The 22,940-nt window shown below is 42.8% G+C and overlaps 4 protein-coding genes across 4 annotated transcripts; 1 reads left to right on the top strand and 3 right to left on the bottom strand.

The window, feature by feature from the left end:
* Positions 1-9,637: 9,637 nt before the first annotated feature.
* On the bottom strand, positions 9,638-10,425 carry K441DRAFT_653425 (uncharacterized protein). Its single transcript, XM_067647541.1, has 2 exons — positions 10,085-10,425; positions 9,638-10,006 (listed from the first exon to the last, which is right to left on the bottom strand). Exon 2 carries the CDS (start codon positions 9,980-9,982, stop codon positions 9,761-9,763), a length of 222 nt encoding a protein of 73 aa, XP_067508515.1. The 5' UTR covers positions 9,983-10,006; positions 10,085-10,425; the 3' UTR covers positions 9,638-9,760.
* A 616-nt stretch (positions 10,426-11,041) lies between these two features.
* Positions 11,042-12,683, bottom strand: K441DRAFT_603219 (uncharacterized protein). The gene is made up of 2 exons (XM_067645294.1): positions 12,244-12,683; positions 11,042-12,169 (listed from the first exon to the last, which is right to left on the bottom strand). Exons 1-2 carry the CDS (start codon positions 12,412-12,414, stop codon positions 11,288-11,290), a joined length of 1,053 nt encoding a protein of 350 aa, XP_067508514.1. The 5' UTR covers positions 12,415-12,683; the 3' UTR covers positions 11,042-11,287.
* A 1,227-nt stretch (positions 12,684-13,910) lies between these two features.
* K441DRAFT_653423 (P-loop containing nucleoside triphosphate hydrolase protein) lies at positions 13,911-16,410 on the bottom strand. Its single transcript, XM_067647540.1, has one exon. It carries the CDS (start codon positions 16,167-16,169, stop codon positions 14,406-14,408), a length of 1,764 nt encoding a protein of 587 aa, XP_067508513.1. The 5' UTR covers positions 16,170-16,410; the 3' UTR covers positions 13,911-14,405.
* Positions 16,411-16,954: 544 nt separating this feature from the next.
* K441DRAFT_673983 (DUF1709-domain-containing protein) lies at positions 16,955-21,702 on the top strand (the record flags this gene model as incomplete). The annotated part of the gene is made up of 4 exons (XM_067650698.1): positions 16,955-17,044; positions 17,099-20,204; positions 20,256-20,986; positions 21,070-21,702. 4 exons carry the CDS (start codon positions 16,955-16,957, stop codon positions 21,700-21,702), a joined length of 4,560 nt encoding a protein of 1,519 aa, XP_067508512.1.
* Positions 21,703-22,940: the final 1,238 nt, after the last annotated feature.

Raw genomic sequence — 22,940 nt, 5'->3', positions numbered from 1 at the left:
GCCGCCAGAAGTAATGTTCTTGTAGCCAAGCATACGGCTTCGCTACAATTACTATGTACAGCTGGTGGCAACCAGACGAAATTGGATGCGCGTACCGAATCTGCAACTCGCTAAGGAGGGGGGGTGAAGCTGGTCGTGCACATCACTGTAACTAGGGAGCGGTCAAAACCCCGTTAACCACGTTCCTCTCGCTTGCATTCTCAATTTTTTTGTCACTCGCGTGGCACGTCAGGATCCACCGAGTAAGTCCGTGCGGGAACACCGCTTTGAAAACAACGCACATCTACAGCACCCAGGCGCATCCGGTGGTTAGCGCCTTACTAGTGACGCCTCTCGGGCGGAGACCCTCATACGGATTAGTATGAGGTTCCCCGTCTTGGCAGCGAGCTTCATAATACCTTAATATCAAAAATATGTGAAGCTTTTTAAAATCAATAATTGTATGGTAGATTACCTATATACGAATATTTCTAAAGTCACAGTAGCCAAATGAGTGTTTAAATCAACGCTTAGCAATTAAACGAGTGTCTAAATGTCTCCTCTAAGCCCCTAATCTTCCTCTAAGCTTTCTCCTATCTTCTACTACTTAGTAGGTCCCCCTTCTACTTTAATTACTGCCTATAGGCGTGTAGGTATAGAAGCAACTAGGTTCTCAAAGTAGTAAGCCTCTAGGTTCTCCTATATAGATTAAATTACTGCCTACATTACTTCTTTTAAGGTTAGGCGAGGCTTCTACTAAGCTATTTAAGCCTTTATCTAATTCCAAACGCCCTTAATTGGGTTAAGATCTAGGCTGTTTGCTAGCCACTTAAGTAACTTAATATCGTCTTCCTAGAATTAAGCAATGGTAATACAAGCTTTATAGCAGGGAGCGTTATCTATTTATATAATTGTTGGAGTAGTTCCAAATTTGTAATTAGGGAAATATACAGCGTACTTAATATTATAGAAGTTATAGAACTTTTTAAGCTTTAGATAGATATAATCTAGAAAGCCTTAAGCGGTAATATTACCCTATTCTTCCTTATTCTAGAATAGTAGAGGGCCCTTTTCTACACCGTAAAATGCAGCCTATACTATTATATAAGGTATATTACTAAATTTAGGACAAAGGCAGGTAGGATTAAATTATTCATTAGGTCTTCTAATAACATAGAGTCGCTAGTAGCTACTGCGGTATATAGCTGCCTTATCTATCTATATAACTCTCTACCAATTCTTAACTTAAAAGTAATGGTAAGCCAATGCAAACGCCAATTGGGCGCGGTAGTGAGCTATAGTAAGCCAGGGTTTGGCTTAGGCGACGTATTATTAGAAGCCTTCCTTCTTAAGATATTAAGCAACTATAGAATCAGAACAAGGTACTCCTACGTAGAAGGAAAGCTCCAAGTAGGTAAGACGACGCGCCCAAGTATTCAACTCTAGGAAATTAACTAGACGACGTTAAATTGGCGAGCCGTATATAAGGGCGTTGCGGTAGCCTCTACGCGTTAAAGTATGCGCTTTATTAACAATACGGTAGACAGTAGAATATGGTTACTTAACTAATGCAGTAATACGAGAGATAGGTTCCCAAAGGTAGCGATAGAGGCCTTTAATTATATATCTTAGGGAGTAAGGAACAAGCGCTCAAGCGTTGCTTTCCTTAAGCTATTAGCGACATTAAATACATTCTACAGCTCGCTCCTCCCATTCCTATTCCTTGCGTCTTTCCCGTTGATTAAAACAAGCAATTGCTTAACAAATGCGACGGTTTAGGGTAGTAGGCGTTAAAGTAGGATTAGATACAGTAGAGCGAGCAAATGTAACGGAACCTTGTAGTAGGAACTACGATGGGTTCTGTCAATGGGCTAGGTATATAGGAAATGCAAAGACAGTAGTTAACAGTGTAATAACAACTAGCGGAGTGGTTGCCCAACAGATTAACTCTAATTATATTCTAAGAATTACTACAAGGAAGGAACTATCTAGGTAGGGATTAAGGGTCCTTAAATATACAACCGTACTCCTAAAAAATCCTTCTTATACGTGATGTACGTCTTATATATAAGGTACATAAGTTCCCTTTATTCCTTACGTTCCTTACGTAGCACCTTATATAACTTCGGCTACTATTCCTTATTATATAGTTCTATGGGTTCTATTTTAGACTATGCTTATATTAACTAACTAGCTTCTTTTAACTCTTCCCTAAGTAGTTATAATATTGTACTTAAAGCGTCCGTAACACCATCTCCCTCCTTTTTATCTTCATTCTTAAAGATACCTAATATCTCTAAGTTATTTACTAGAGGTGTAATATCTGTCTAATTAATTTGGTTAATATTGTTACTTATAATACCTAAAGCTTCTTCTTCTTTACACACGCAACGTCGTGCTTGCACTATTGCTGCAATATTATCGCTTAGTAAAATAATACTATCTCTATGTTCTTGTTGCTTAAAAGAGGGGTTAGTATATATTACGTTAGTAAGTCCTTTATCTTAGCAACCTTCCTTTTATTTAGAGTGCACTAAAGCAAACGTTTAATCGTCTTACAATATTCGCTCTACTTCTAACGCTAAGTATACGCGTCCTATAACTCTTAATAGTTTTTAAGTTCCCTAAGTAATTTGTTATAGGGTTTCGTGTTTAATCTACTGCTGCAAAGCTTAATAGTAACCTAGTATAGGCCCTTGCTAAGCTTAAGCGTTCTTAGGATACGGAATAGAAGGCCCTAAATACTTACATTGCGGCGTCTGCCCGTCTACTTCGTCTTAAGAAGGTGCGTAAGAAGGTTTATTTTAAGAAGTAAAAACTTATAGAATAGGGTCTGTAGGAACTAGGTAATAAGAGAACTAACTTTCTTCCTATAGTAAGGGGAACAACTCTAAGTAGTTTAGCAGTCGCTCTTCCTGGGTCCCCCTTAGGTAACTTATTCTTTAATAATCCTTCTTTATTAATATTGCCTAACCTATTTTCTTCCAATACTTCTATACCTTTCCTATAGCATTCTTTAAATTCTCTAGTAGCTCCTAGGTAGTCTTGGTATAGCCTATCTACTTTACTTTATACTATATTTTGTTGTTAATGTCCTTATAACTAATAATCCTTAAAACTTGCCATTTATCTTCTTCCTGTCCTCTATACGTGTCTGCCTTATAGACTAGTAGCTTAATATTCCTATATACTGGCTCTAGTATTGCAATATGCTATATAGGGTAGATCTTTATTTTAGCTAGTAGGTTTAACTTAAATATAATCGGTGAAATCCTCTATATAATTTTAAAAGGTCCTAGTCTAATATGGTCTAACTTCTTACTTAGTTATTAACTTTTAAAATTTTTATATAGTAGCTATACTTTATCTCCCTCCTTAAAATCTGGTCCCTTAGATCTCTTAGCATTATAGTATTTTTTCATTCTTTGCTGTACCACCTTAGCTATTTCCGTAAGGTTTATATAAAGATTTATTAAAGTCTCTATTCTTTACTTAGCTTTACTACTCGTTTTCTTTACTTAGCATAGCAATAATAATATTCTTAGCTTATATCCATAATTCGCCTTAAATAGTAACGTACCCATTCCTTCTTATAGTGTTACATTATATATAAACTGTGTAACTGGTAATAGCGATACCTAATTATTCTGTGCGTAATTAATATAATATTTTAGATACTGCTCTAGTATCTAATTTAATCTTTCCGTTTAACCGTCTGTCTGCGGATAATATGCGGTGGAAGTTACTACTTAAACTCCTTATTCCACTAAAAATACCTCCTAAAATACTACTATAAATCTTAGATCTCTATCCGATATAATCTTACTTAGTGCTCCATATCTTGCAAATACTTCTTTAATATAGATTCTAGCGATATCTTCTACTAATATTTCTTCCGTATAGGCTATAAAGTATCCCTACTTTATAAGCTTATCTACTATTACTAAGATTGCGTTATAATCTCATCCGGTAATAGGATCTCTTAATTTTAGTAAATTAATAATAAAGTTCTATAATATGACCTCCTATAGTCTCTCTAGTGTTTTAATAGGTTATAGCCCCCTATACGGCTTATACCTTATTAGTTTATTCCTTTAGTAATTTAAATACTCCTTAGTGACCTTCCTAGCTATCCTTTAGATTTTATTAATAATATACTCCTCTTAGAGTCTTAACACTAAGCCCATAGCTCCATTATATTCTTAAGTTAGTCCCTTATAGAAGTCCTCTATAAACTACTCTGCTATGCTTCTTAGGATATACTTTACCTTTTAATTTTCGTATATATCTAATTATAGATCTTCTAGCTGTGCTTCTAGAATTCTTTATACCTAAAAGCTTTCTAGTATTTTATAGACTTTTCCTAACTTATTCTCTTAAGTTATTATAATTTTTAGATAATTATACCTAATTAGTCCATCTATATCTTTTCGCAGTAAAGCCCCTAATGGCTTATCGTTATTTTATAGTTTAGCCTTTTAACTTAACATATCGGCTTACGTGTTGTCTATACCCTTAATATACTAAATCTTAAAATAGTATTCTGCAAGTATCTCTACCCATCTAACCTATTTTTAGTTAAGTTCCTTTATTATTAGGAATCCTATTAGGTTCTTATAATCCGTTTTAACTATAAATAGTTTTTCTATACCTTATAAGAATACTCTCTATTTCTTTAGTGCTATAACTATACCTAACAACTCCTTATTATAGATGTTATAGTTTAACTCTAGTGGTATTATCTTCCGACTATAATATACTACTAGATGCTATTTATCTAGATACCTCTATATAAAATATGCTCCTAGTATAAAGTCTAATATATCTATTTCTATAACCGTCTCTAGTCCTAGTTAATAGATTTTAAGAACTAGCTCCTAGGTAAACAACTCTTTAACTTTTTTAAAGAGTTCTCGCTGTTCCTCTCCCTATGCCTATAGTTCTTCCTTTTTTATTAATTACGTAAATAGTTTAATATCCTTTAACTATTGCGCTATAAACCTTCTATAGTAATTACAAAACCTTAGGAATAATCTTAATTGCGTAATATTCTCTAGTTCTTGCCAATTCACTATAGCCTTAATCTTTTTTGGATCTATGCTAAATTAGCCTAGTTTAATAATAAATTTAACGAAATTAGTCTTTCTAATAAAGAACTCGCATTTCTTAATTACTACTAGCATTTATTCTTCTTATAGTCTCTTTAAAACCCATTTAACGTATTCTCCGTACTCTTCCTTATTTATTAAGTAGATAATAATATCATTAAGGTATACTATAATAAATTTATCTAAATGTTCTCTTAATATATTATTAATACGCTTCTAGAATATTACTAGTGCGTTTATAAGCCTAAATTACATAACTAATGGTTTATATAGTCCTTCCTTTAACCTAAAGGCTGCCTTCTATTTATCGCCTTCCTTAATCTTAATCTAATAGTACGCCTATCTTAGATCTATCTTCGTAAAGATTTACGCATTACCAATCCTATCTTAGATTTCGCTAATTAAGGGTAAAGGATACCTATCCTTTCTAGTAATACTATTTAACTATCTATAGTTGATACACAGCCTTAGTTTACTATTTTTTTTGGTATAAATAGTACTGGATAACCTGCTAATAACTGTAATAGTCTAATGTATCCCTTTTATAAGTTCTCTTAAATAAACTCTTTTAGTACTCTACCTTCTTCTTTAGTAAGCTTATAGATTAGAAAGAATCTTAGACTTATTCCTAGTTCTAATTCTATTTTATAGTCCTATACTATATACTCTAATAGCTTTTTACTCTTAGGTAACTATAGTTTCTTACCATACTTACGGTATTTCTTTAGTATATAGCTTAGTCCTTTTTCCGTTTCTTTATAGGTTGCTCCTACTTAGTACCATACTAACTTAGCTTATTATTATATTTTACGGCATTAAGTATCCCTAATATTAACCTAACCTGTAATCCAATTAATCCTTGGGTTGTATTCCTATAACTAAGGCATTCTTAATACTGCCTTATTATTTCCTAATAGTAATATATCGAAAGATATCTTAACTTGTCTTCCTTTAATAGTTAACTAAATAGGTCCTATTTTAAGATTAATAATACCTTCTCCGTAGGCTATTAGATCTCCTAAAATTATCACTAATAGGTAAGGACATTCCTTCTATCTATGCGGTAATCCTATTCTTTTAACTATTACTAGTGAGATATGGTTCCTTATTACTCTACTATCTATTAATGCCTTAAACTATTAATCTTGCTATTTAACTTATAAATTTAGGTGTTGTTCTTAAATTCCTTTAAGGGTCTAAGGCTCTATTACTAGCTCCCTCTAGTCCTATAGGCCTCTACTTTTCCTAACTACTGGCTACTAGATCCTATTTATACTTGGTCTAACTTAGGCTAATACTTAGTTCGCTTTTTATCTTTAATGTACTATAGATAGGTGTTCTCTAAACATTCCCACCATTATTATTTATTTAGGTATTCTTCCGTAAGGAATCTTCCTAGTTAAAGTATTAAGTCCCCTTATTCTTAAACTTCTACTAAGTGCTAACTATGCATATACTTGGCGTTTTAATACTTCGCCTTATTCGTCATCTAATATATCCTTATTAGATACTTTTAATTTTTATCCTTTAGTGCTTTATGCATGTTACACGCATTATCTACGTATACTATCCACGATAGTGTATAATATGCTTAATGTCTTAGGTTAACTCTTGGCTTGTCTTCGTCCTTAAGTTTAAACCTTTCTTATGTTAATCTAAGCGTTATAACTTTATTCGCGGGTACTAAGATTCGTCTTTCGCTTCTCTAGTCCTCTAATTACTCCTCTAGATCCTTTAATATTATAATTAAGGCCCCCTTAATATAAGTTATAGCCTTCTCTGTAATTGGGTGGTCTTAAATAACTTTTTCGTTTAACCACATATAGAAATCTTCCTACTTATCGTTATGTCGTTGCCTATACTACTTTTAGTATAGCTGCTTAAGTATATATGGCTTGTCCGTAAGGAAATATCTCTTTATTACTGCGTTATAATAGCCTTTAGTGTGTCATTCTTTAAACCTAGTAGGAATCCCTAGATCCTCTTCTTGTTCTAGTTTAGTAAGCTACTTAGCTCTTAGTATGCCTACCTTAGGCCTATTAGTAATTCTTTATACTAGCGCTCTATCCTTTATACGTCCTAATATACTAGATCTCTTATCTAGTTTCTATTCTTGCTATAAGGTAATTCTTACTTTAAATTCCTTTATAGTTTCTTTTACGTCGCGTCTTATAAGTAGATCCCTAAAGTCTTTATACTTCTTAATCTTAGTATTAACTTTTTAATCTTTAGGCTAAATACTATATTCCCCTAGTAAGTCCTTTAGGTCTATATATCTGTCTCCTAGTCTAATTACTATTTGCGCTATAGATTCTCTAATCTATAAAAAAGCTTCTTACCTCTTGCTTATAGGTGTCCTAATTTACGCTCCAAATTCTTAACCCCTTAGATTCTTTAATCCTAAGCTTACTTCTAACTTAAGCTTAGCTTTAGCCTTAGTCCAACTAGGCTTAACTAGTGTCCTTATCTTATCTTAAGAGTTCTAAATCTTACTTATCTTGTCTTAAGAGTCTTATGCCGTTGGGAATTCTTATCCCGAGCTCATTCGTATATCTTTAAACTAAGCTACTGCTCTGCTCTATCGGTTTCTATCTATTATAGGTCTTTAAGCTTGCCTTATCTCGTCTTAAGAATCTTAGTTATCTCTTATCTCGTCTTAAGAATCTTAAGCCTTTAGCCTTTTGCCTTTATTAAGTGGTAAGCTAGCACTAGCAGTCGTCTACTTACTTAATTATCTCTAGATATTACTCCGTCCGTCTTATAAAGCGATAGATGCCGTATCTAATGGTGTTATAATACCCGTTACTAAACCTTGCTCTATAGCGGTCTTAGTCTCTACTTTTATTGCGTTATTAAGGTTTAGATACCCCTAGTTAGTTCCTTTACTACCCTCATTACTGTTAATTAATAAGTACTCCAACTCTATTATTATTATTACTAATTATTATCCATATATTACTGTAATATCTTAATCTAGCTTATAGAGTTAATCTTATTCTTTATTTAACTTTTTAGTTCCTCTAAGTCCTTTTAACTCTGGCTCTTATAGCCAATAGCTTACACCGTATTTAGCGTCTTTATAAATTTGGCATGCGTTATTATAACAAAACGCAAAACTGTTAATTAAATACTCTTTTATTTCTCGCAGTACACTATTATCCCTCTATACGTATATGTTACATACTATTAGTCTAGTTCCCTTTATTATATAGTAACTCTAACTATCTTTATAATCCCTTATAAAGTAACCCTATTTTCCGCAATTTATATAAGCTCCGTTTCTAAACTATTAACTTTGTTATAGAGTCCGCCTAAACATCTTCTACTATTAAGATCCCTGGTTTGGCCTCTACTCCTTAGTCCTATAATCACTAAATTCTTAACCTTTAGGTTTCTATAGTTTCCTACTCTATCTTTTATAGGCTTCTTTAGTACTACTTAGGTCTATTAGCTCTGCGCCATACCATAGTTTCTAATTTAGCTTTAGTTGTTGCGTGCTCTGCGTTTTATACAACTATAAAACTCTATCTTAGCCTCTCTTAGCCTGTTCCCTTTAGAAGATCCTATTATTAATCTTAATTGCTTAATCTATTAATTTCCTTAAGGTGTCCGTATCTTCTATTAGAATAATTACGTCTTAGACTTTAGCCTTAAGTCCTTATTTATACTATGCTATAAGTGCCTTATTATTCTACTTAACTTATATTATAAGTATTTAAAACTATATTATATACTTAATTGCTAAAGTTCGCTATATTAGGTCCTAAAGCTTCCTTTTTACTATAACCATTGCTTCTGGGTCCCTAAATATCTATGTTAATTGCTCCGCAAATCCTACCTAGCTAGAAAATACAAATCATACCTTTTAATTAGTAGTAGTTATTCCATTAGTCTGTATTTCTGTTAAGTAGGGTTTAAACCATTTAAGTGCCCAACCCGTTAGGAATAGTCCTGCGTAGGCTATCTAATCCATTATTATAGCTAACTTGGCCCCTTTTTATATAACTTTAAAATGCATCTGCGTTAGAAATCCTTTAAGCTTCAATCTCTCTCCTAAGAATTATTTAATTAATGGTAACTTAACCTTTGCTGCTCCAATTCCATTAAGCCTATTTTTAAGTATTATATTGTTTTCTATTAATCAATCACTATTTCTTATAATTGTCCTACCGTTATAGGTTGTTGCGAGTTAGTGTCCGCTATACTAGTGTTACCCCCTAACCTTAAAGTAGTTACCGCCGTCAATGGCGTTATAGTGGCTGCTTTTAGTGGCATACTATTTAACTTTCTGTATTTAATACCGTAACTAGGTAGTAATTATATAACAGAACCTTATAGCAGGAACTACAATGGGTTCTATTAATAGGCTAGGTATATAGGAAATGCAAAGACAGTAGTTAANANNGTAATAANAACTGGNGGAGTNGTTGCCCAANAGATTAACTNTAATTGTATTCTAAGAATNACTANNANGAAGGAACTATCTAGGTAGGGACTAAGGGTCCTTAAATACACAACCGTACTCCTAAGAAATCCTTCTTATACGTGATGTACGTCTTATACATAAGGTACGTGAGTTCCCTTTGTTCCTTACGTTCCTTACGTAGTACCTTATGTGACTTCGGCTACTATTCCTTATTACATGGTTCCACGGGTTCCATCCTGGACCGTGCTTATATTAACCAACTAGCTTCTTCCGACTCTTCCCCAAGTAGTCGTAACATCGTACTTAAAGCGTCCGTAACAGCAAAGGGAGTATTTGGCACAGTTATATTACTAAAGAAGTTAAAGAAGCTAAAGAAGCTAGGAAGGCGTAGTAGAGCTCTAAAAGGATCAGGTAAAGTAGGTTCTAGAGTTCCTTCCGTACGGGAAGGATCATACCCAGGAAATGGCATAGTGGATACCTTTAAGAATAGAATCTGAAAGATTTTAGTTAGAACTTATTATAGGAATATACAAATTTAGTATAAAAAGTGCTATAGATGGTATTAACTTACAATAGGCGCAGATAAACGTCTTTATACTTAAATCTGCAAAGCCATCTAAAGTCCCTTATAATCGCGCTAAGACCTAATATTCATCCAAACTCAGAAACCTCACCTATAACTACCGCCATTAATATCCGTTTTAACAGCGTAATCAACACATCTAAGGGCCTATTTCTAACTTCTATAAGTCACCCGGGACAAAAGCAAGCCATTTTTAAACTTTATTACTACCAAAAAGGTTATCCGGATGCTAGAATAGAAGAATAAGATAAAGGTCGTAATAGAGGCTTAAGGAAGGTCGTAATAGAGGCTTAAGGAAGTTAAGAATTATCACAAATAACGCGTCGGTGGCTTAGAAGAGGGGTAGGAAACTAGAAGACGTATTGTTAATTAGTAGAGACTTCCTAAGTCAGGTTCCTTACCGCGTGGAGTTCACCAATACACCTAATCACGATGCGGCTGGCAAAGGCGTCGAAAAGCTTTAAATTGACTATCAGGTGAGGTTGTTCGGCAGTCTCTTTTTGATATTCAGCTGCCAAGACGGAATCACTGAATTCGGGTTAGTTGGTGGCTTAATAGTAAGCGCTAACCACCGGAATTGAAGAGACGCTGTATATAGATTTCAGCAATCAAATACCTACCGCAATGCCTTCTAATCGTGCTAGAATTTCTGCAGAAAGGATAAGTGCTAGTAACCTCACATTGAGCGACTCAACTTCAAGGAATAAGCTTATATATTAAATACTATGGGGTTTGGCCTCTATCAAGGGCTTCGTATTCCTGAGTACGGGCGTTCAATGCAGTTCAATTGATTGGCTGGATCTTATCGATAACAGTTGGACCCGAATTGACGTGCTAAGGGATACATCAAGAAGTCGTCGTCAGCATCGTCTGATTTAAGACGTATTTGGTTAATTAGTTAGAGCCTCAAACATCAGTGATGCGACTTCTAAAGATCTATGGGTCGACACAACTCCTTACGTTTTGCGGTATTCTTATTCGCTTTATTAAAGAGTACTATCTTGGCTCCCACCAAAAGTTTAAGAAAAGGAAAATGGAAAAGGAGTGCGCTACCCGCTATTTACAGTGATTTAGCCTGAAGGACCTTTAGCATCATGAGCAGCTGTACAAATCTGGCCGCTGAATGGCCGAAAGAAAATGACCGAGAGCCAGGAAAGGACTAGATTCCCTGCCCAACGCTAGACGCTCTCACTATATGGTGACGTGCATGGTACGTGCAGATTCTCCCGAACTGCCAGGCTCGGTGTCGCTCAGAGACTTTCCAACGCTAACACCAGCCTCGCTCTGAGCCAGGATGGTCTGGTGGCTGGACGGCGCGGACGCGTGCCCGCGGTTGCCGTCTGATCTCGGGCCTGTTCCCGGCATGCACCGTGTAAGCCTGAAGGAGTTCTGGACGGAAAAGTTAACCCCGACGCGGGTCAGCACCCGCTGGACAGCTGGCTTCGTGTAGGGCAGGCAGGCGGCCATTGTACCGACGAAAAGCTCGACGTTACCGTAGATGGTAAGCAAAAGGGACAGCGTAAGAATATCTTTTGAGCTGGCTAAGTCCTTTATCAGCATCGTCTTTTGTATTGACGCAGCCGAGGCGAGCAGCCCCATCCCCATTAGGACGGCCAGCAAGACCTTCTCCGGAACTGGCCTCTGAAGCTTAGCGATGAAGGATAGTGGAGCCAAGGACAGCGTCAAGTCAACTAAGATGTTGACGCTCCCATTAACACTCGTAAAAATCAAAACTGTACTGAACGGTACGCACTTGGCGCCAGGAATATTCGGCTTCCACAACGCCTGCAGCGGCCGACACCGCACTAAGCTGAAAAAGATGCTACTAGTCGCGGTGGCCGCCTGCAACGCGACCACTGCCCAGAGGACAGCCCTCCAACAACAGGCCTGCTGAAAGCGTAGGAGTAAAAGCACGACGCTCGTCTTGATGCAGAACATGGCGCTAGCCCAGACTAGGACGCCAGCTAAGGATACCTTCGCGCTGCGTGACAGCGTTGCTGGCTGGGTGAAGCCGTTGTTAAAGCAGTACGCGTACTGGTTGAACTGTAAGATGCAGACGACGATTGTAAGCGTCTACAAAATACATATACATGTCAGCGAAACGTTGTCCCTGGCCTTCCCCAACCGCCTCACTAGGAGCGCCTTACGAAGCCAGCGATAACAAATCCATCCCCCCATCCGAAGTTTGCTTGTTTATACCTTACGGATATCCGGGCGCAGAGCATTACGAGGCATAGAGGAAGCAGGACGGCAGTTGTGCCGGCAAGAGTAATGGCAAGTTCGCGAGCGTAGGGTGACACCTTTGTTGACGACGTCATGNTTTCGTGTCATAAGCCATTGAAGAGAGTCCCAAAGGGCGTGGGCGTGAATGGAGATAAGGGGCCCGTCAAACCCGCTCGTACGGTTGAAGATAGCTCGAGTTACAGCAGATGTGAAGAAGAGGAGCTGCTGCCCTCAATTATCTGGAGAGCAGCCGGCTGAGCGGTCCCCTGGTCCATTATAGTGACAGCTGATGGTTTGGAAAATGGCGTTTGCGGGGAGGGACATCCGATTCCCGAGCAACTGTCTGAGGAATAAGGTTTTGGACGCGGTGTTTTAGATGGAGGGTGGCACTTTAATGGACGGACTGCGCTCGTACCTGCGCGTCCAGGGCTGCAGGGGCGCTGTCGCCACGTTACCTACCCCCTGAACCCGGCCACCAATTTGCCTCCACATTTTCTATAGGGTATCCGACCTTCCCCCCTGTTTGCGCGCGCAACACACACGGCAATTTCGGTGATCGCTAGTCACACAACCATTCAGCGTAGATACTGTGCGCTTGCCAAAAGAGCTGAGCACCCGCAAGGAAGGCAAAGCCTTTAATTTTTTAAGCTTAATTACAAGAGTTAAGCTTGAAATTCTCTAGTGCGTAGCGAAAATGCTGTGTGTTGCGCGCACAGGGGGAACACCGAAAGTCAGATACCCATCACCCATCAGGGCACTATGTTATCGATAAGAGTATGGCCCGTGCGTATAACACCAAGGAACCGTACTCATCTATGCTTTCTGATTGGCCAAAATTTTATCGATAACGTAGTACCCTGACGGGATACACAACCACCCGTTCAATATGGATCAAAAGGAGCAGAATTTACAAAATGCTCCTGCTAATTTGGTTCAGAAGCCGCGCGCGCGTACGGCGTCCCTCCATTAACTTTTAGCGATTAATTGAATGGCAAAAAGCTACAATATATTATACACTAATACTTGCAGCAACTAACTCCTATCCCTCGACCCGTCAGCGTCCAATGAGTAGGTGGTCCGTGCGCAAATACCAGTTTTAAACAACGCGTGTATCTATATAGATTCCATCAATTAATTACCTACTACAATGCAAAATACGGTTCTACAGGAAAGATAGGTGCTAGAAACCTCATATCGAGCGACTTAACTCCCAAAATTAGGCGTGTATATCAAATTACTATATAATCAAAAGCTTTATATTCCTCAGTACGGGTGTTAAATTCAGCTCGATTGATTGGCTAGTTCTTATTGATAACCGTTGGACGCGAATTGACGGGTCAAGGGATATAAAAGGCTCTTAATCAGGAAGGAACTAAACTCAATCAGTGGGAGGTGTCCCTCTACCGCTGTCCAATATTTATTGAGTTGGTTTTGGAAAGAGAGCGTTAGAAGCGTTGCACGCCGCCTCGCGAATTCCCGTCCTGCTTGTCTAGTCCTAATTTTGAGCGAACCTTCTGGTGACATTAGGGTCATCCGCAAAACTAAAAAACCTCGCATCTGAAGATAGGAAAGAAAAACCTGAGGCTGGACTGGCTGGAATCAAGTCGCAAGAATACAAAGGTGAGGAATAATTGACATAGAAACATGAGGCGAGAGCTAGTCTTGACTTAGATAAGGATCACTGTAGCACAAAGAAAGAGTGACAAAAACAGTTTCACCGTTGACAGTCTCAACGCCTGTCATCATTCTGAAAGCTGTGTAGGCCTCTGAAACCCCACTAAAACCCCACGTATATTGCTCTTCTAAGTTAAGTACCGCCATGCAATTTTTGCCGGAGCCACTGAAGACAAAAATCTGAGCCATGAGGCCCTCTGACCTGAAGGCAAATATCTCAATGTCTTTGTTGCGGGGAGCTGCGGGTTTGAATCAACGAACCCAGACACAGAACTCCGAGTAGGTTACGACAAGATGATAGAGAAGGGCTTATTTATTTTTGAATAATAAAGACGCTGGTATCGTACTGTTGCTCTGTATCATGTACATTTGCACATCTATCCTACATACTTTTACATTGGTTAATCCTTGGTTAGATTAGTGCTTGTCCCTTGAACATCCCCTCCCGAACCTCCTTCACGACGTCCGTCCGGTCGCCTCGCCCGACTAACACGATCCCCCTGCCTCGTCTTCCCATGCGACCTGTGCGGCCGAGGCGGTGAATAAAGTCAATGGTCGTATGCGGTACGTCATAGAGAATCACATGGCGTACGGCAAGAGTGTCAATACCGCGAGAGCCAAGGTCTGTTGTCACGATGACTTTCGTGTTCAGCAGTTGGCGGCGGCGTGGTGAGGCAGAGGAATTGGAAGCAGTTTTGCTTGCAGGGATATAGTTTGGCTGTACGGTCTGTGCAGGATCGAGAGTTGGCATCTCTTCATCCTTTGCAAGGCCCTTGAATGAAGCTAAGATGCGCGATTGGCGCTCGCTTGATGTGTCGCGATTTAGGGCGACGGCATCAATGCCTTTCGTTACTAGATATTCAGCTACCTCGGGAGCTTTCTCACGCTCATTGACGAAGACAATGATGCGCTTTATATCAATTCGTTCCTTCCCTTCGGAAACATACTCGGCTGCCGCACGTCCAATGGCCCAGATGGTGTCTGCGCAGGCAAGATCTTTATTACCGCGATAGGGTTCTTTGTTCACGTCAACAACACCGAGTTGGACACGGCGGGGAATAGCGTGAAGATTTGGTGTTACTAGCCGCTTGATGTCAGGGAAGCGCTTTTGGAGAAAGGAGTCTAGGCCACGAGGAATGGTGGCCGAGCAGAGAATTAGTTGGCGGAGGGATGGGGTAGATTTATCGATGATTTCGGAGGTTAATGGAGAGAAGGATCGATCCAGGAGGGAATCAGCTTCGTCGATAACTAGGTGGGTCACTCTGCTGAGAATGTTCGGATTGCTCTCCGCAATGCTCGCTAGCAAGTGTGGAGTACTGACCACCAAATCCACACCCCTCGGGGAAAAAAGAAGGTTCCGAATAACTGTTGCGGTTTTGGCCGCGGATATAGGAGCGGTCTTGAACTTGACAATGTGAGACAGAGATTTTGCGATTGTGCCCACTTGTGCGACTAGTTCTGCAGTGGGGACTAGTATGATGGCACGCGGTCGTGCACTGGTGGGGTGGGGTTCATTTGATAGCGGAGGAGGCTCCAATTCAAACATACTATCCTTCTTCTTCTCCGCACCAGCCGCCTCCTTTGCTGCCTTCTCTCGCACCTCTTCCTCGGCTTCGGCCGTCTCAGCTCGCTTGATAGCGTCCAAGATGGGAAGCATGTACGCCAGCGTTTTGCCCGAACCGGTCTCAGCTGCTAATAAGAATTGTTCCATCCCGCTGTTTTCCACTGGATTTCTTCGACGCATTCGTTCACTCTCTACTCCTAGCAAAGTTGGTATCGCAACCCGTTGCGCTGGGGTGGGCGTGACGTCTCCCAGACCTGGCAGAACATCCTCAATTGCTTGTTTGATGGTCGGAAGAAGCGGGAACTGCTCAAATGAATCAATCTCGCTGATCTTGCTCTTGATTGAAGATCGCGTTCCGTAAGGGACTGCAGCCAATGAGCGCTGCATCTTCAAAGCCTTGAAAGGTTCTGTCGATCGCTTCCTTGCTGGTCGCTGCTCCCTTCCTCCTGACGGGCGCTGGTGTTCACCCCGTGATATCCTCTCTGTGAGGAATGGTATACGCGCTTCAGTCTGGTTTAGACCCGCGAATGGGTCCCTGGATTTCCTTCTCGGCGGTTTACCATCCGGGGCGGTCCTGGGCGAAGAACGAGCAACGTTAGAGGAGAGGACCATCCTGGATGGCCTTCGCCTCTCAAGTTGAGCGTAAGATCGCGATTGTTGCCATGATGCTGGAATTATACTTGATTGCCTGGTATGAAAGAGTGATCGTACTTCGCAGAAGGGACAGATTCGGGTGGATGGGCGGAGCATGTTTGTCTATATGCTTTTGTACAATGAAGGGACAGAAGCAATTAGACACCTATAACGAGTGTACAAAAACGGGGGAATCGTAACAAGAGATATTATATAAGATGGATGATGTCAAGAAGTTTGCGAACACGGCAGGAGAAAATCCGAGACGATGTGCCAAGATGGGGCTAAAACTGTGGCTGAAGAAAAAGTGGCTCGTTGCTCAAGCAACACCCGCAATCGAAGTTGTTTTGGTGGCCGCGCGCGGATCAAGCCAGTTAAGTCCTCTCCCACCACTCACACCTACACATTCTCAACCTCTATCTCTTTCAACCTCCAACTACGCCGTAGGCTTGCCTTCAGGCTTCATTTACCCTCACTTTACTACTCATCATTTATTGCGCGCATCTATCGAGCAACCACTCTTTCGCCAAACCTCCTCGAAGAAGATCGCGCGCATTCTTCACTCACATTCCAGTCGTTGCATTGAGATTGGATTTACGTGGCCAACCCTTACCGGGCCTGTTGAGCGAAGGATATGCCTTCTGAAGGAGTAAGTCCTTCATGAAAATTAATGTGTTTTCATTGAAGATTAATGTATATGTGTTGTTGCAAAGGTACTCCCTCTTCGCATAAACAAAACAACGCCATCAGTGTCGCCATCCAAAATGTCTGGAAGCGCCTTCCAGCGTCCACTTTCAGAGATTGGCTCCACAGAGCGCAGAAGGAACTCCCCCAGCTTCAACCAAACAACGAAGGTATTGCCGGTCCGCATCCCTTAGCCTTGGGCTGTCCGACTAACGTAGCACCAGAAAATGATGCTCACTCGTGACTCATCCCCATTTGATTCTCCGGTATTCAACAACTCCCCGCGCCTGTTTTGGAAAGAGCGAGACCCTACTTCTCCAAGTCGCTTTGGTTCAGAGAACGACTTTGATCGGGATCATACCCTTTCGCCTAAGCGCTCATCAATCGAGAATCTGAAGAAAGCGTCGCGTGTTAAGAATAGCAGCATGTTCGCACGCGAACAGAAGAATGAATATGATCCTACTTCAGTACCAGTTGTCGAGCGTCCGCTTGCTGCAGGCCGACCTCTCAATGTCCAAGTTCAAGGTAACGCTTTCAGTGGACGTGGATTGGATGGCCTTCGAAAACATAACGAAGACTTCAAGGGACACCGGCGGGGTGAGAGTTTGAGCAAGATACCTCTTCTCAGTCCAAGCAAGTCCCCCGCAAAAACGCCTGTTGCCCCATCTCTATCTTCCTCACCTACCCGAGAACAAGCATCAGCCTCACCCACGAAAGAACAGGCATCTCCTAGTAGAGAGCAACCATCACCTACGAAATCATCCCTCTCGAGTAATGGACGCTTCAGTTCCATTGGACAGGCTTATGACCCCGAGTCCAGTGTCTGGTCAGAGGATGAAGAGCAGTTCAAGCACCAGACACCTCGCCCATTACGCCGTCATGCGAAGAGCGTTACCTTTGATGCTGCCCCGCCGACAATCAACGAATATGAGATGGTAACACCAGACCCGTCATCGGTGGCCTCCGGTTCCCGAGAGGGCAGCTATGACTCGGGCGACGAGTTCGATGAGAGCTTTGATCGCGGATCCTCAATGGATCGGGATGATAGCTTCGATGCCTCCTTGGAGGACACAGACAAGACACCGGTTGTTCTTCCTGAAGATTGGCGGCATATGAGCCCTGAAGTGGCCAATACTTCCTTGGCGAACACTTTCGAAGATCCATTCGACGGAAAGGAGAGCAGTCCTATGCCAAATGCCAGACCTAATGGGGCTGCGAAGACAGACGCACGACACGGTTCAGCCAATTCAGAGGGTGAATCTCGGCCGCTACCACCACTGCCTGGCATGCTGTCATCAAGCAGTAGCAGTAAGCGCGGCTCGAGCGTCGGTCTCTCTGATACTGCCGAACACTTCAGTGCTGCTCAGCGGTCGCTTCCGCTGCTCCCGCGTGCTGCCGGAGTTTCTAAATCAGGCATTCTGAACATGCGAGATACATCGATGTCGCTTGAGGACCGGCTTCGTCTCATGGGGCTAGAAGACCGTAACACCGACACCCCAACTCAGGAAAGCCACAACGAATCGTACGCTGCTTCGAAGTCTCCAAAGAAGGAGCTTGGTCTTGGCATTCAAGTGCATGAAGATCCTGCGGATGATGTTGATACGTCTGAGCTTGAAGACTATAAAGCGCCACGGATTTCACGCGAGTCCATCTTGCGGAGGGTGAAGAGCCGCAACTTTGACGAATATGATTACGATTACTCTTCTCATGCTTCAAGCCCTGAACGTAGCTATGGAGACCTTGCAGATCTTGATCCTGATGTTCCAATTCCCTCTAGAGAGGCGTCTTCAAACTTTGACACTGAGGTTCCAGATGCCCCAACAAAGGCTGATAGCGACGCTGACAGCGTTTTGGATGCTTATTCGATGACAGAAATATATAGCCCAGAAAGGTCTCTTTCTCGGATGGATGACTATGATCGGGAAACATCAGTTATTCACCATAAGCTAGATGAGGAGTCCGAACAGGAAGACGATGGTGCCAGTCAATACTCAGCACAGCAAGTCGAAGAGGAAGAAGATCAACATAAATCCAATAGCACCACAGAATCCGATGGTCCTCCAACGCCCAAGCCTGAGATTTATCTAACTCCCAAATCTGATATCAAAGAAGAGATCGAGCAGAAGCACAACACCTTGCCCGATTTCGGGTCATTCCTTGGAGACGACGACTTCAACCTCAAGCTTGAGTCATACATGACCCCATCTACTACAAGTGTACCAAAGCTTACGTCCAACGAGTCAGAGCAGCATATTGGAGCTATGCGAGAGTTTCTTCAGCGACCAAGTACTCCCAAGGAGCAGCTTCGTCTTCCAAAGTTCCCTGGTCAAGGGTCGGATGAAGAAGAAGAGTCAGGGACTCCTGATTCAGTAATCTGCCATCCAGTTATTGAGCCCCCAGAGCGAGATTCTCCGTCTGTTCCAGAGCCAATCGCAACTATCAAAGCCCCTGGTGCAGGATTGAAGACTCGTGCATCTCTGGCTCCCTCTGACACAGCTAGCATGGCAGCCGCGAGACGTCAAGTCAGCGGCGAGCATCCACCACCTATTCCAGAGCGAAGCCCAAACCGCCTTTCGATGAGTCTGGAGATTTCTAATGGATCAGAAATCGAGTCCGGCGAGGAGAACAATGATGGCTCAAATAAGGAAAACCTCAAGCGTCGAGAGAGTAATAGAATGAAGCTCGATATTTCAGTCAGCGGGATATCTGATGACCTGAGCTTCGGTTTGGACAAGGAGTTTGATCGTGTCATTGAGGCCCAGAAGGTAGACCTCTTTCCAATTCCCTCTTATTGCCAATTCCCTACTTCATCCGCAGCGGCTTCTTCGAGTCATTCAGGAGCAGAATATATCTGTGGACAAGGTTTCTCTTATCAGAACAGTTCCACTAACGAGTACACACGCACGCAGAAAGGATATCTAATGAGGCAAAACACAAAGGTTGTTGTTGCAAGTAGTCGGCAGTTCAGCGATGAGCAGCCGCCTATGTCGCCAACGAGTGAAGGCCCAACCCCCGCTGCGAGAGGTACCAGATCTGCGGGTAGTAGCCCGCGGAAGGGTAGTGCTGAGCGCAAGCCTGCTTGGACCACCGAGCCTTGGAATAGTAAGGTCAGACGAAAGAGCGTCCGTCAGGCCTCTAATGGCCCAAGAAGGGCAGCAAACGGTCCAGCCCCTCCTTTACCCGGCCAAGAAAGCAATGTTCAGGCTGGCCTAAGCACGCTCGTTGAAGGCCAGCAGATGGTTGGGGAAGACGCAGATGAAGGCACAGAGCGAGGTAGGCTTTTTGTCAAAGTTGTTGGAGTCAAGGATCTTGAAATGCCTTTGCCTAGAAGTAAGTATCTTTACCGCACTTGTGGAAACATGGTTGCTAACAAAAATACAGCCGAGCAAACATGGTTTCAACTTACCCTCGACAACGGCTTGCACTGCGTAACGACATCCTGGCTTGAGTTAGGCCGCAACGCTCCTATCGGTCAAGAATTCGAACTGGTCGTTCTCAACGACCTCGAATTTCAACTTACTCTACAAACAAAACTCGAGGCTCCCCCACAACCGCAGCTTGTCCATACTTCCCCGGCCAGGATTGTCAACCACAAGAAATCGGCTTCCGCATTCAGTCGCCTTCTTGCATCACCTAGGAAGCGTAAGGAGCAGGAACGTAAGCAGCAAGAAGAGAATGAACGCGCCGCTCAGAGACATCAACAAGAGCTCCAGGCCAAACGTGCAAGTCAGCAGCCGACAGCTTGGGACCTATTGCACGATCTCGTGGGTCCAGATGGCTCTTTCGCTCGTGCCTATGTCTGTCTCAAGACCCACGAAAATCAAGCATATGGCCGTCCTTTTGAGGTTGATGTGCCCTGTTTCAACGAATGGGCTGTGGATGATTCTGGCGTCAGTAGCGTCAAGAGTAAGCGCGGCGGCGTTGTGCGGCGACCACCGTACCGTGTTGCCAAACTAAGACTGCAGCTACTTTATATTCCCAAGCCTAAGGGTGCTAAGGACGAGGCTATGCCTAAGAGCATGAATGCTTGCATACGCCAGCTAAAAGAAGCAGAGGAGGTCAAGGAGAGGTCATGGGAGGGACACCTAAGTCAGCAGGGTGGCGATTGTCCGGTAAGTACCTGATTATGCGTCCTGCGTAACTTTGCATAGATGAGTAAGACGCTTCATGCGGAATAATACTGACGTTCGCGCAGTATTGGCGTCGCCGTTTCTTCCGTCTCAACGGCACAAAGCTCACCGCCTACCACGAGGCCACGCATCAGCCACGCGCAACGATTAATCTCGCCAAAGCTAGTAAACTCATTGATGATCGAAGTGCGCTTACACAACCTTCATCCTCCAAGAATGGTGGCCGTCGAAAATCAGCATTTGCTGAGGAAGAGGAGGGCTACATGTTCGTTGAGGAAGGCTTCAGGATCCGCTTTGCCAATGGCGAGGTCATCGACTTCTACGCTGATAACGCAGAACAAAAAGAGGGTTGGATGAAGGTGCTCTCTGAAACAGTGGGTAAGGATGCTAGCGGTAGTAAGGCTTGGACCGAGATGGTTCTTGAGAAGGAACGAAAAGAGAAGAACCAGGCACCGCAATTAGCACAAGCAAAGGCAAAGGCACTCAGAGAACACGCGAATGCGAACGCCGGACAGCATCGTCCACGATCTCAACCTCAGCCGAACGAGCGAGCGAGCAGCAAGAGTGCGCCGTCAAGTCCGCAAAAATGGAATCAACGGGAGACACAGCAGCCGCCACCACCCATAGAGAAGAGTCCGCGGCATGCGAGTCCTAGGAGAACTGCGAGGAGGGATCAAGTTCGGTCAATGATCTTCTAAGCTGGCATTCAACGCACTTCTTCTCTTTCTTTCCTTTTGGACACGTCGCTGCGCGGCAGTGTTTGAACATTGGGACTACTATTCATATTGTTTCTATTGGCAATTGGTCTTACACGTCTTGGCTGTACAGCTTCCCTTCTCTTATTTTCAAATCCCCTTCCATTCTTGTTATTGTTTGTCTTGGATCTTGGGCGTTCTGACGGGTGGCTGTTTCACGAGATCTCTGTGTAATGGATGAGACATGATGCAGGGGATGAACAATACATTGTCAAAACTACTTCATAATACTTGGAGCAGCTGTCTCTCGTGATTTGATATGCTACTCTGTTATGAAAGTTTGCCTATCTGCCTGATAGCATTGTCGCAGCTTCTGCTGACTTTAATGCTTAGGTTGTGTCGTTCGTGCAACCCCTATACTAGAGCAAACATTCAACATACTGCTTCACAAACAGCCTCTACCCAGCATTCCCAACATCGATCCGCAGCCTACATTGAAGTCTTCCTTCTGGCTTAGTCTGCCTCAGCTGCAAACGGTCCAGCACATACATAATGCCGCATTACAGACACCAAGCCCGTCTGTTTCTTTATCCACTTGCAAATCTTTCTGTTTTCCTGACTGCAACGATATTACTTAATACTGTTGTCCACGGATTTCCATTCAATGAAATTGTTTGGTGCCTAAGCATCCTAACACTGCCACTTGTCTGGCCTCAGAACTTCAGGACGTCAATTTCCACTCAGTCGCAGCGCACACGCCTCGACTCTACCAACAAGCTCCCAAATCTTGCTCTTCCCGCTCTGCTCCAATTCACGACCAGCAGGCGGGCATGGGAAACGCCTTCTCCTGCCAACCCCTGGCCCCCCTTATAAAAGCCCAACCGCCCTACTCATACGCCCTCGTCCCCGCCCACACCCTCTATCCCGACGGGGGCGACCGCTACAACAACCGCCACGGCAGAGATGGCACTTACTACATCCTCCCGAACCGCTACTATACCCCAACGCCCCCGCGCTCGCCACGCGTAGCCCCAATATACGCCCCAGCCCCAGCCACGCCCGCCCGCCGCCACGCCGCTCGACCCCCCCGACGCATGGCCTCGCCGCGCGCAGAACGAGTTCCTGATTTCCGCGAGCTGGGACATGACCACCGGGGCTACCCGCCACTGCGGCCGGTGGAGCAGTTCCCCGGGGATCCGTTCCTGGATGCGTGTTTCTGCACGCGCGAGTGTAGGTGCCGT

Source organism: Cenococcum geophilum, assembly GCF_001692895.1.
Source record: "Cenococcum geophilum 1.58 unplaced genomic scaffold K441scaffold_5, whole genome shotgun sequence".
Taxonomy (NCBI): domain Eukaryota; kingdom Fungi; phylum Ascomycota; class Dothideomycetes; order Gloniales; family Gloniaceae; genus Cenococcum; species Cenococcum geophilum.
Note: the sequence above shows the minus strand (reverse complement) of the source record. Positions and strands in the feature narration are given on the sequence as shown.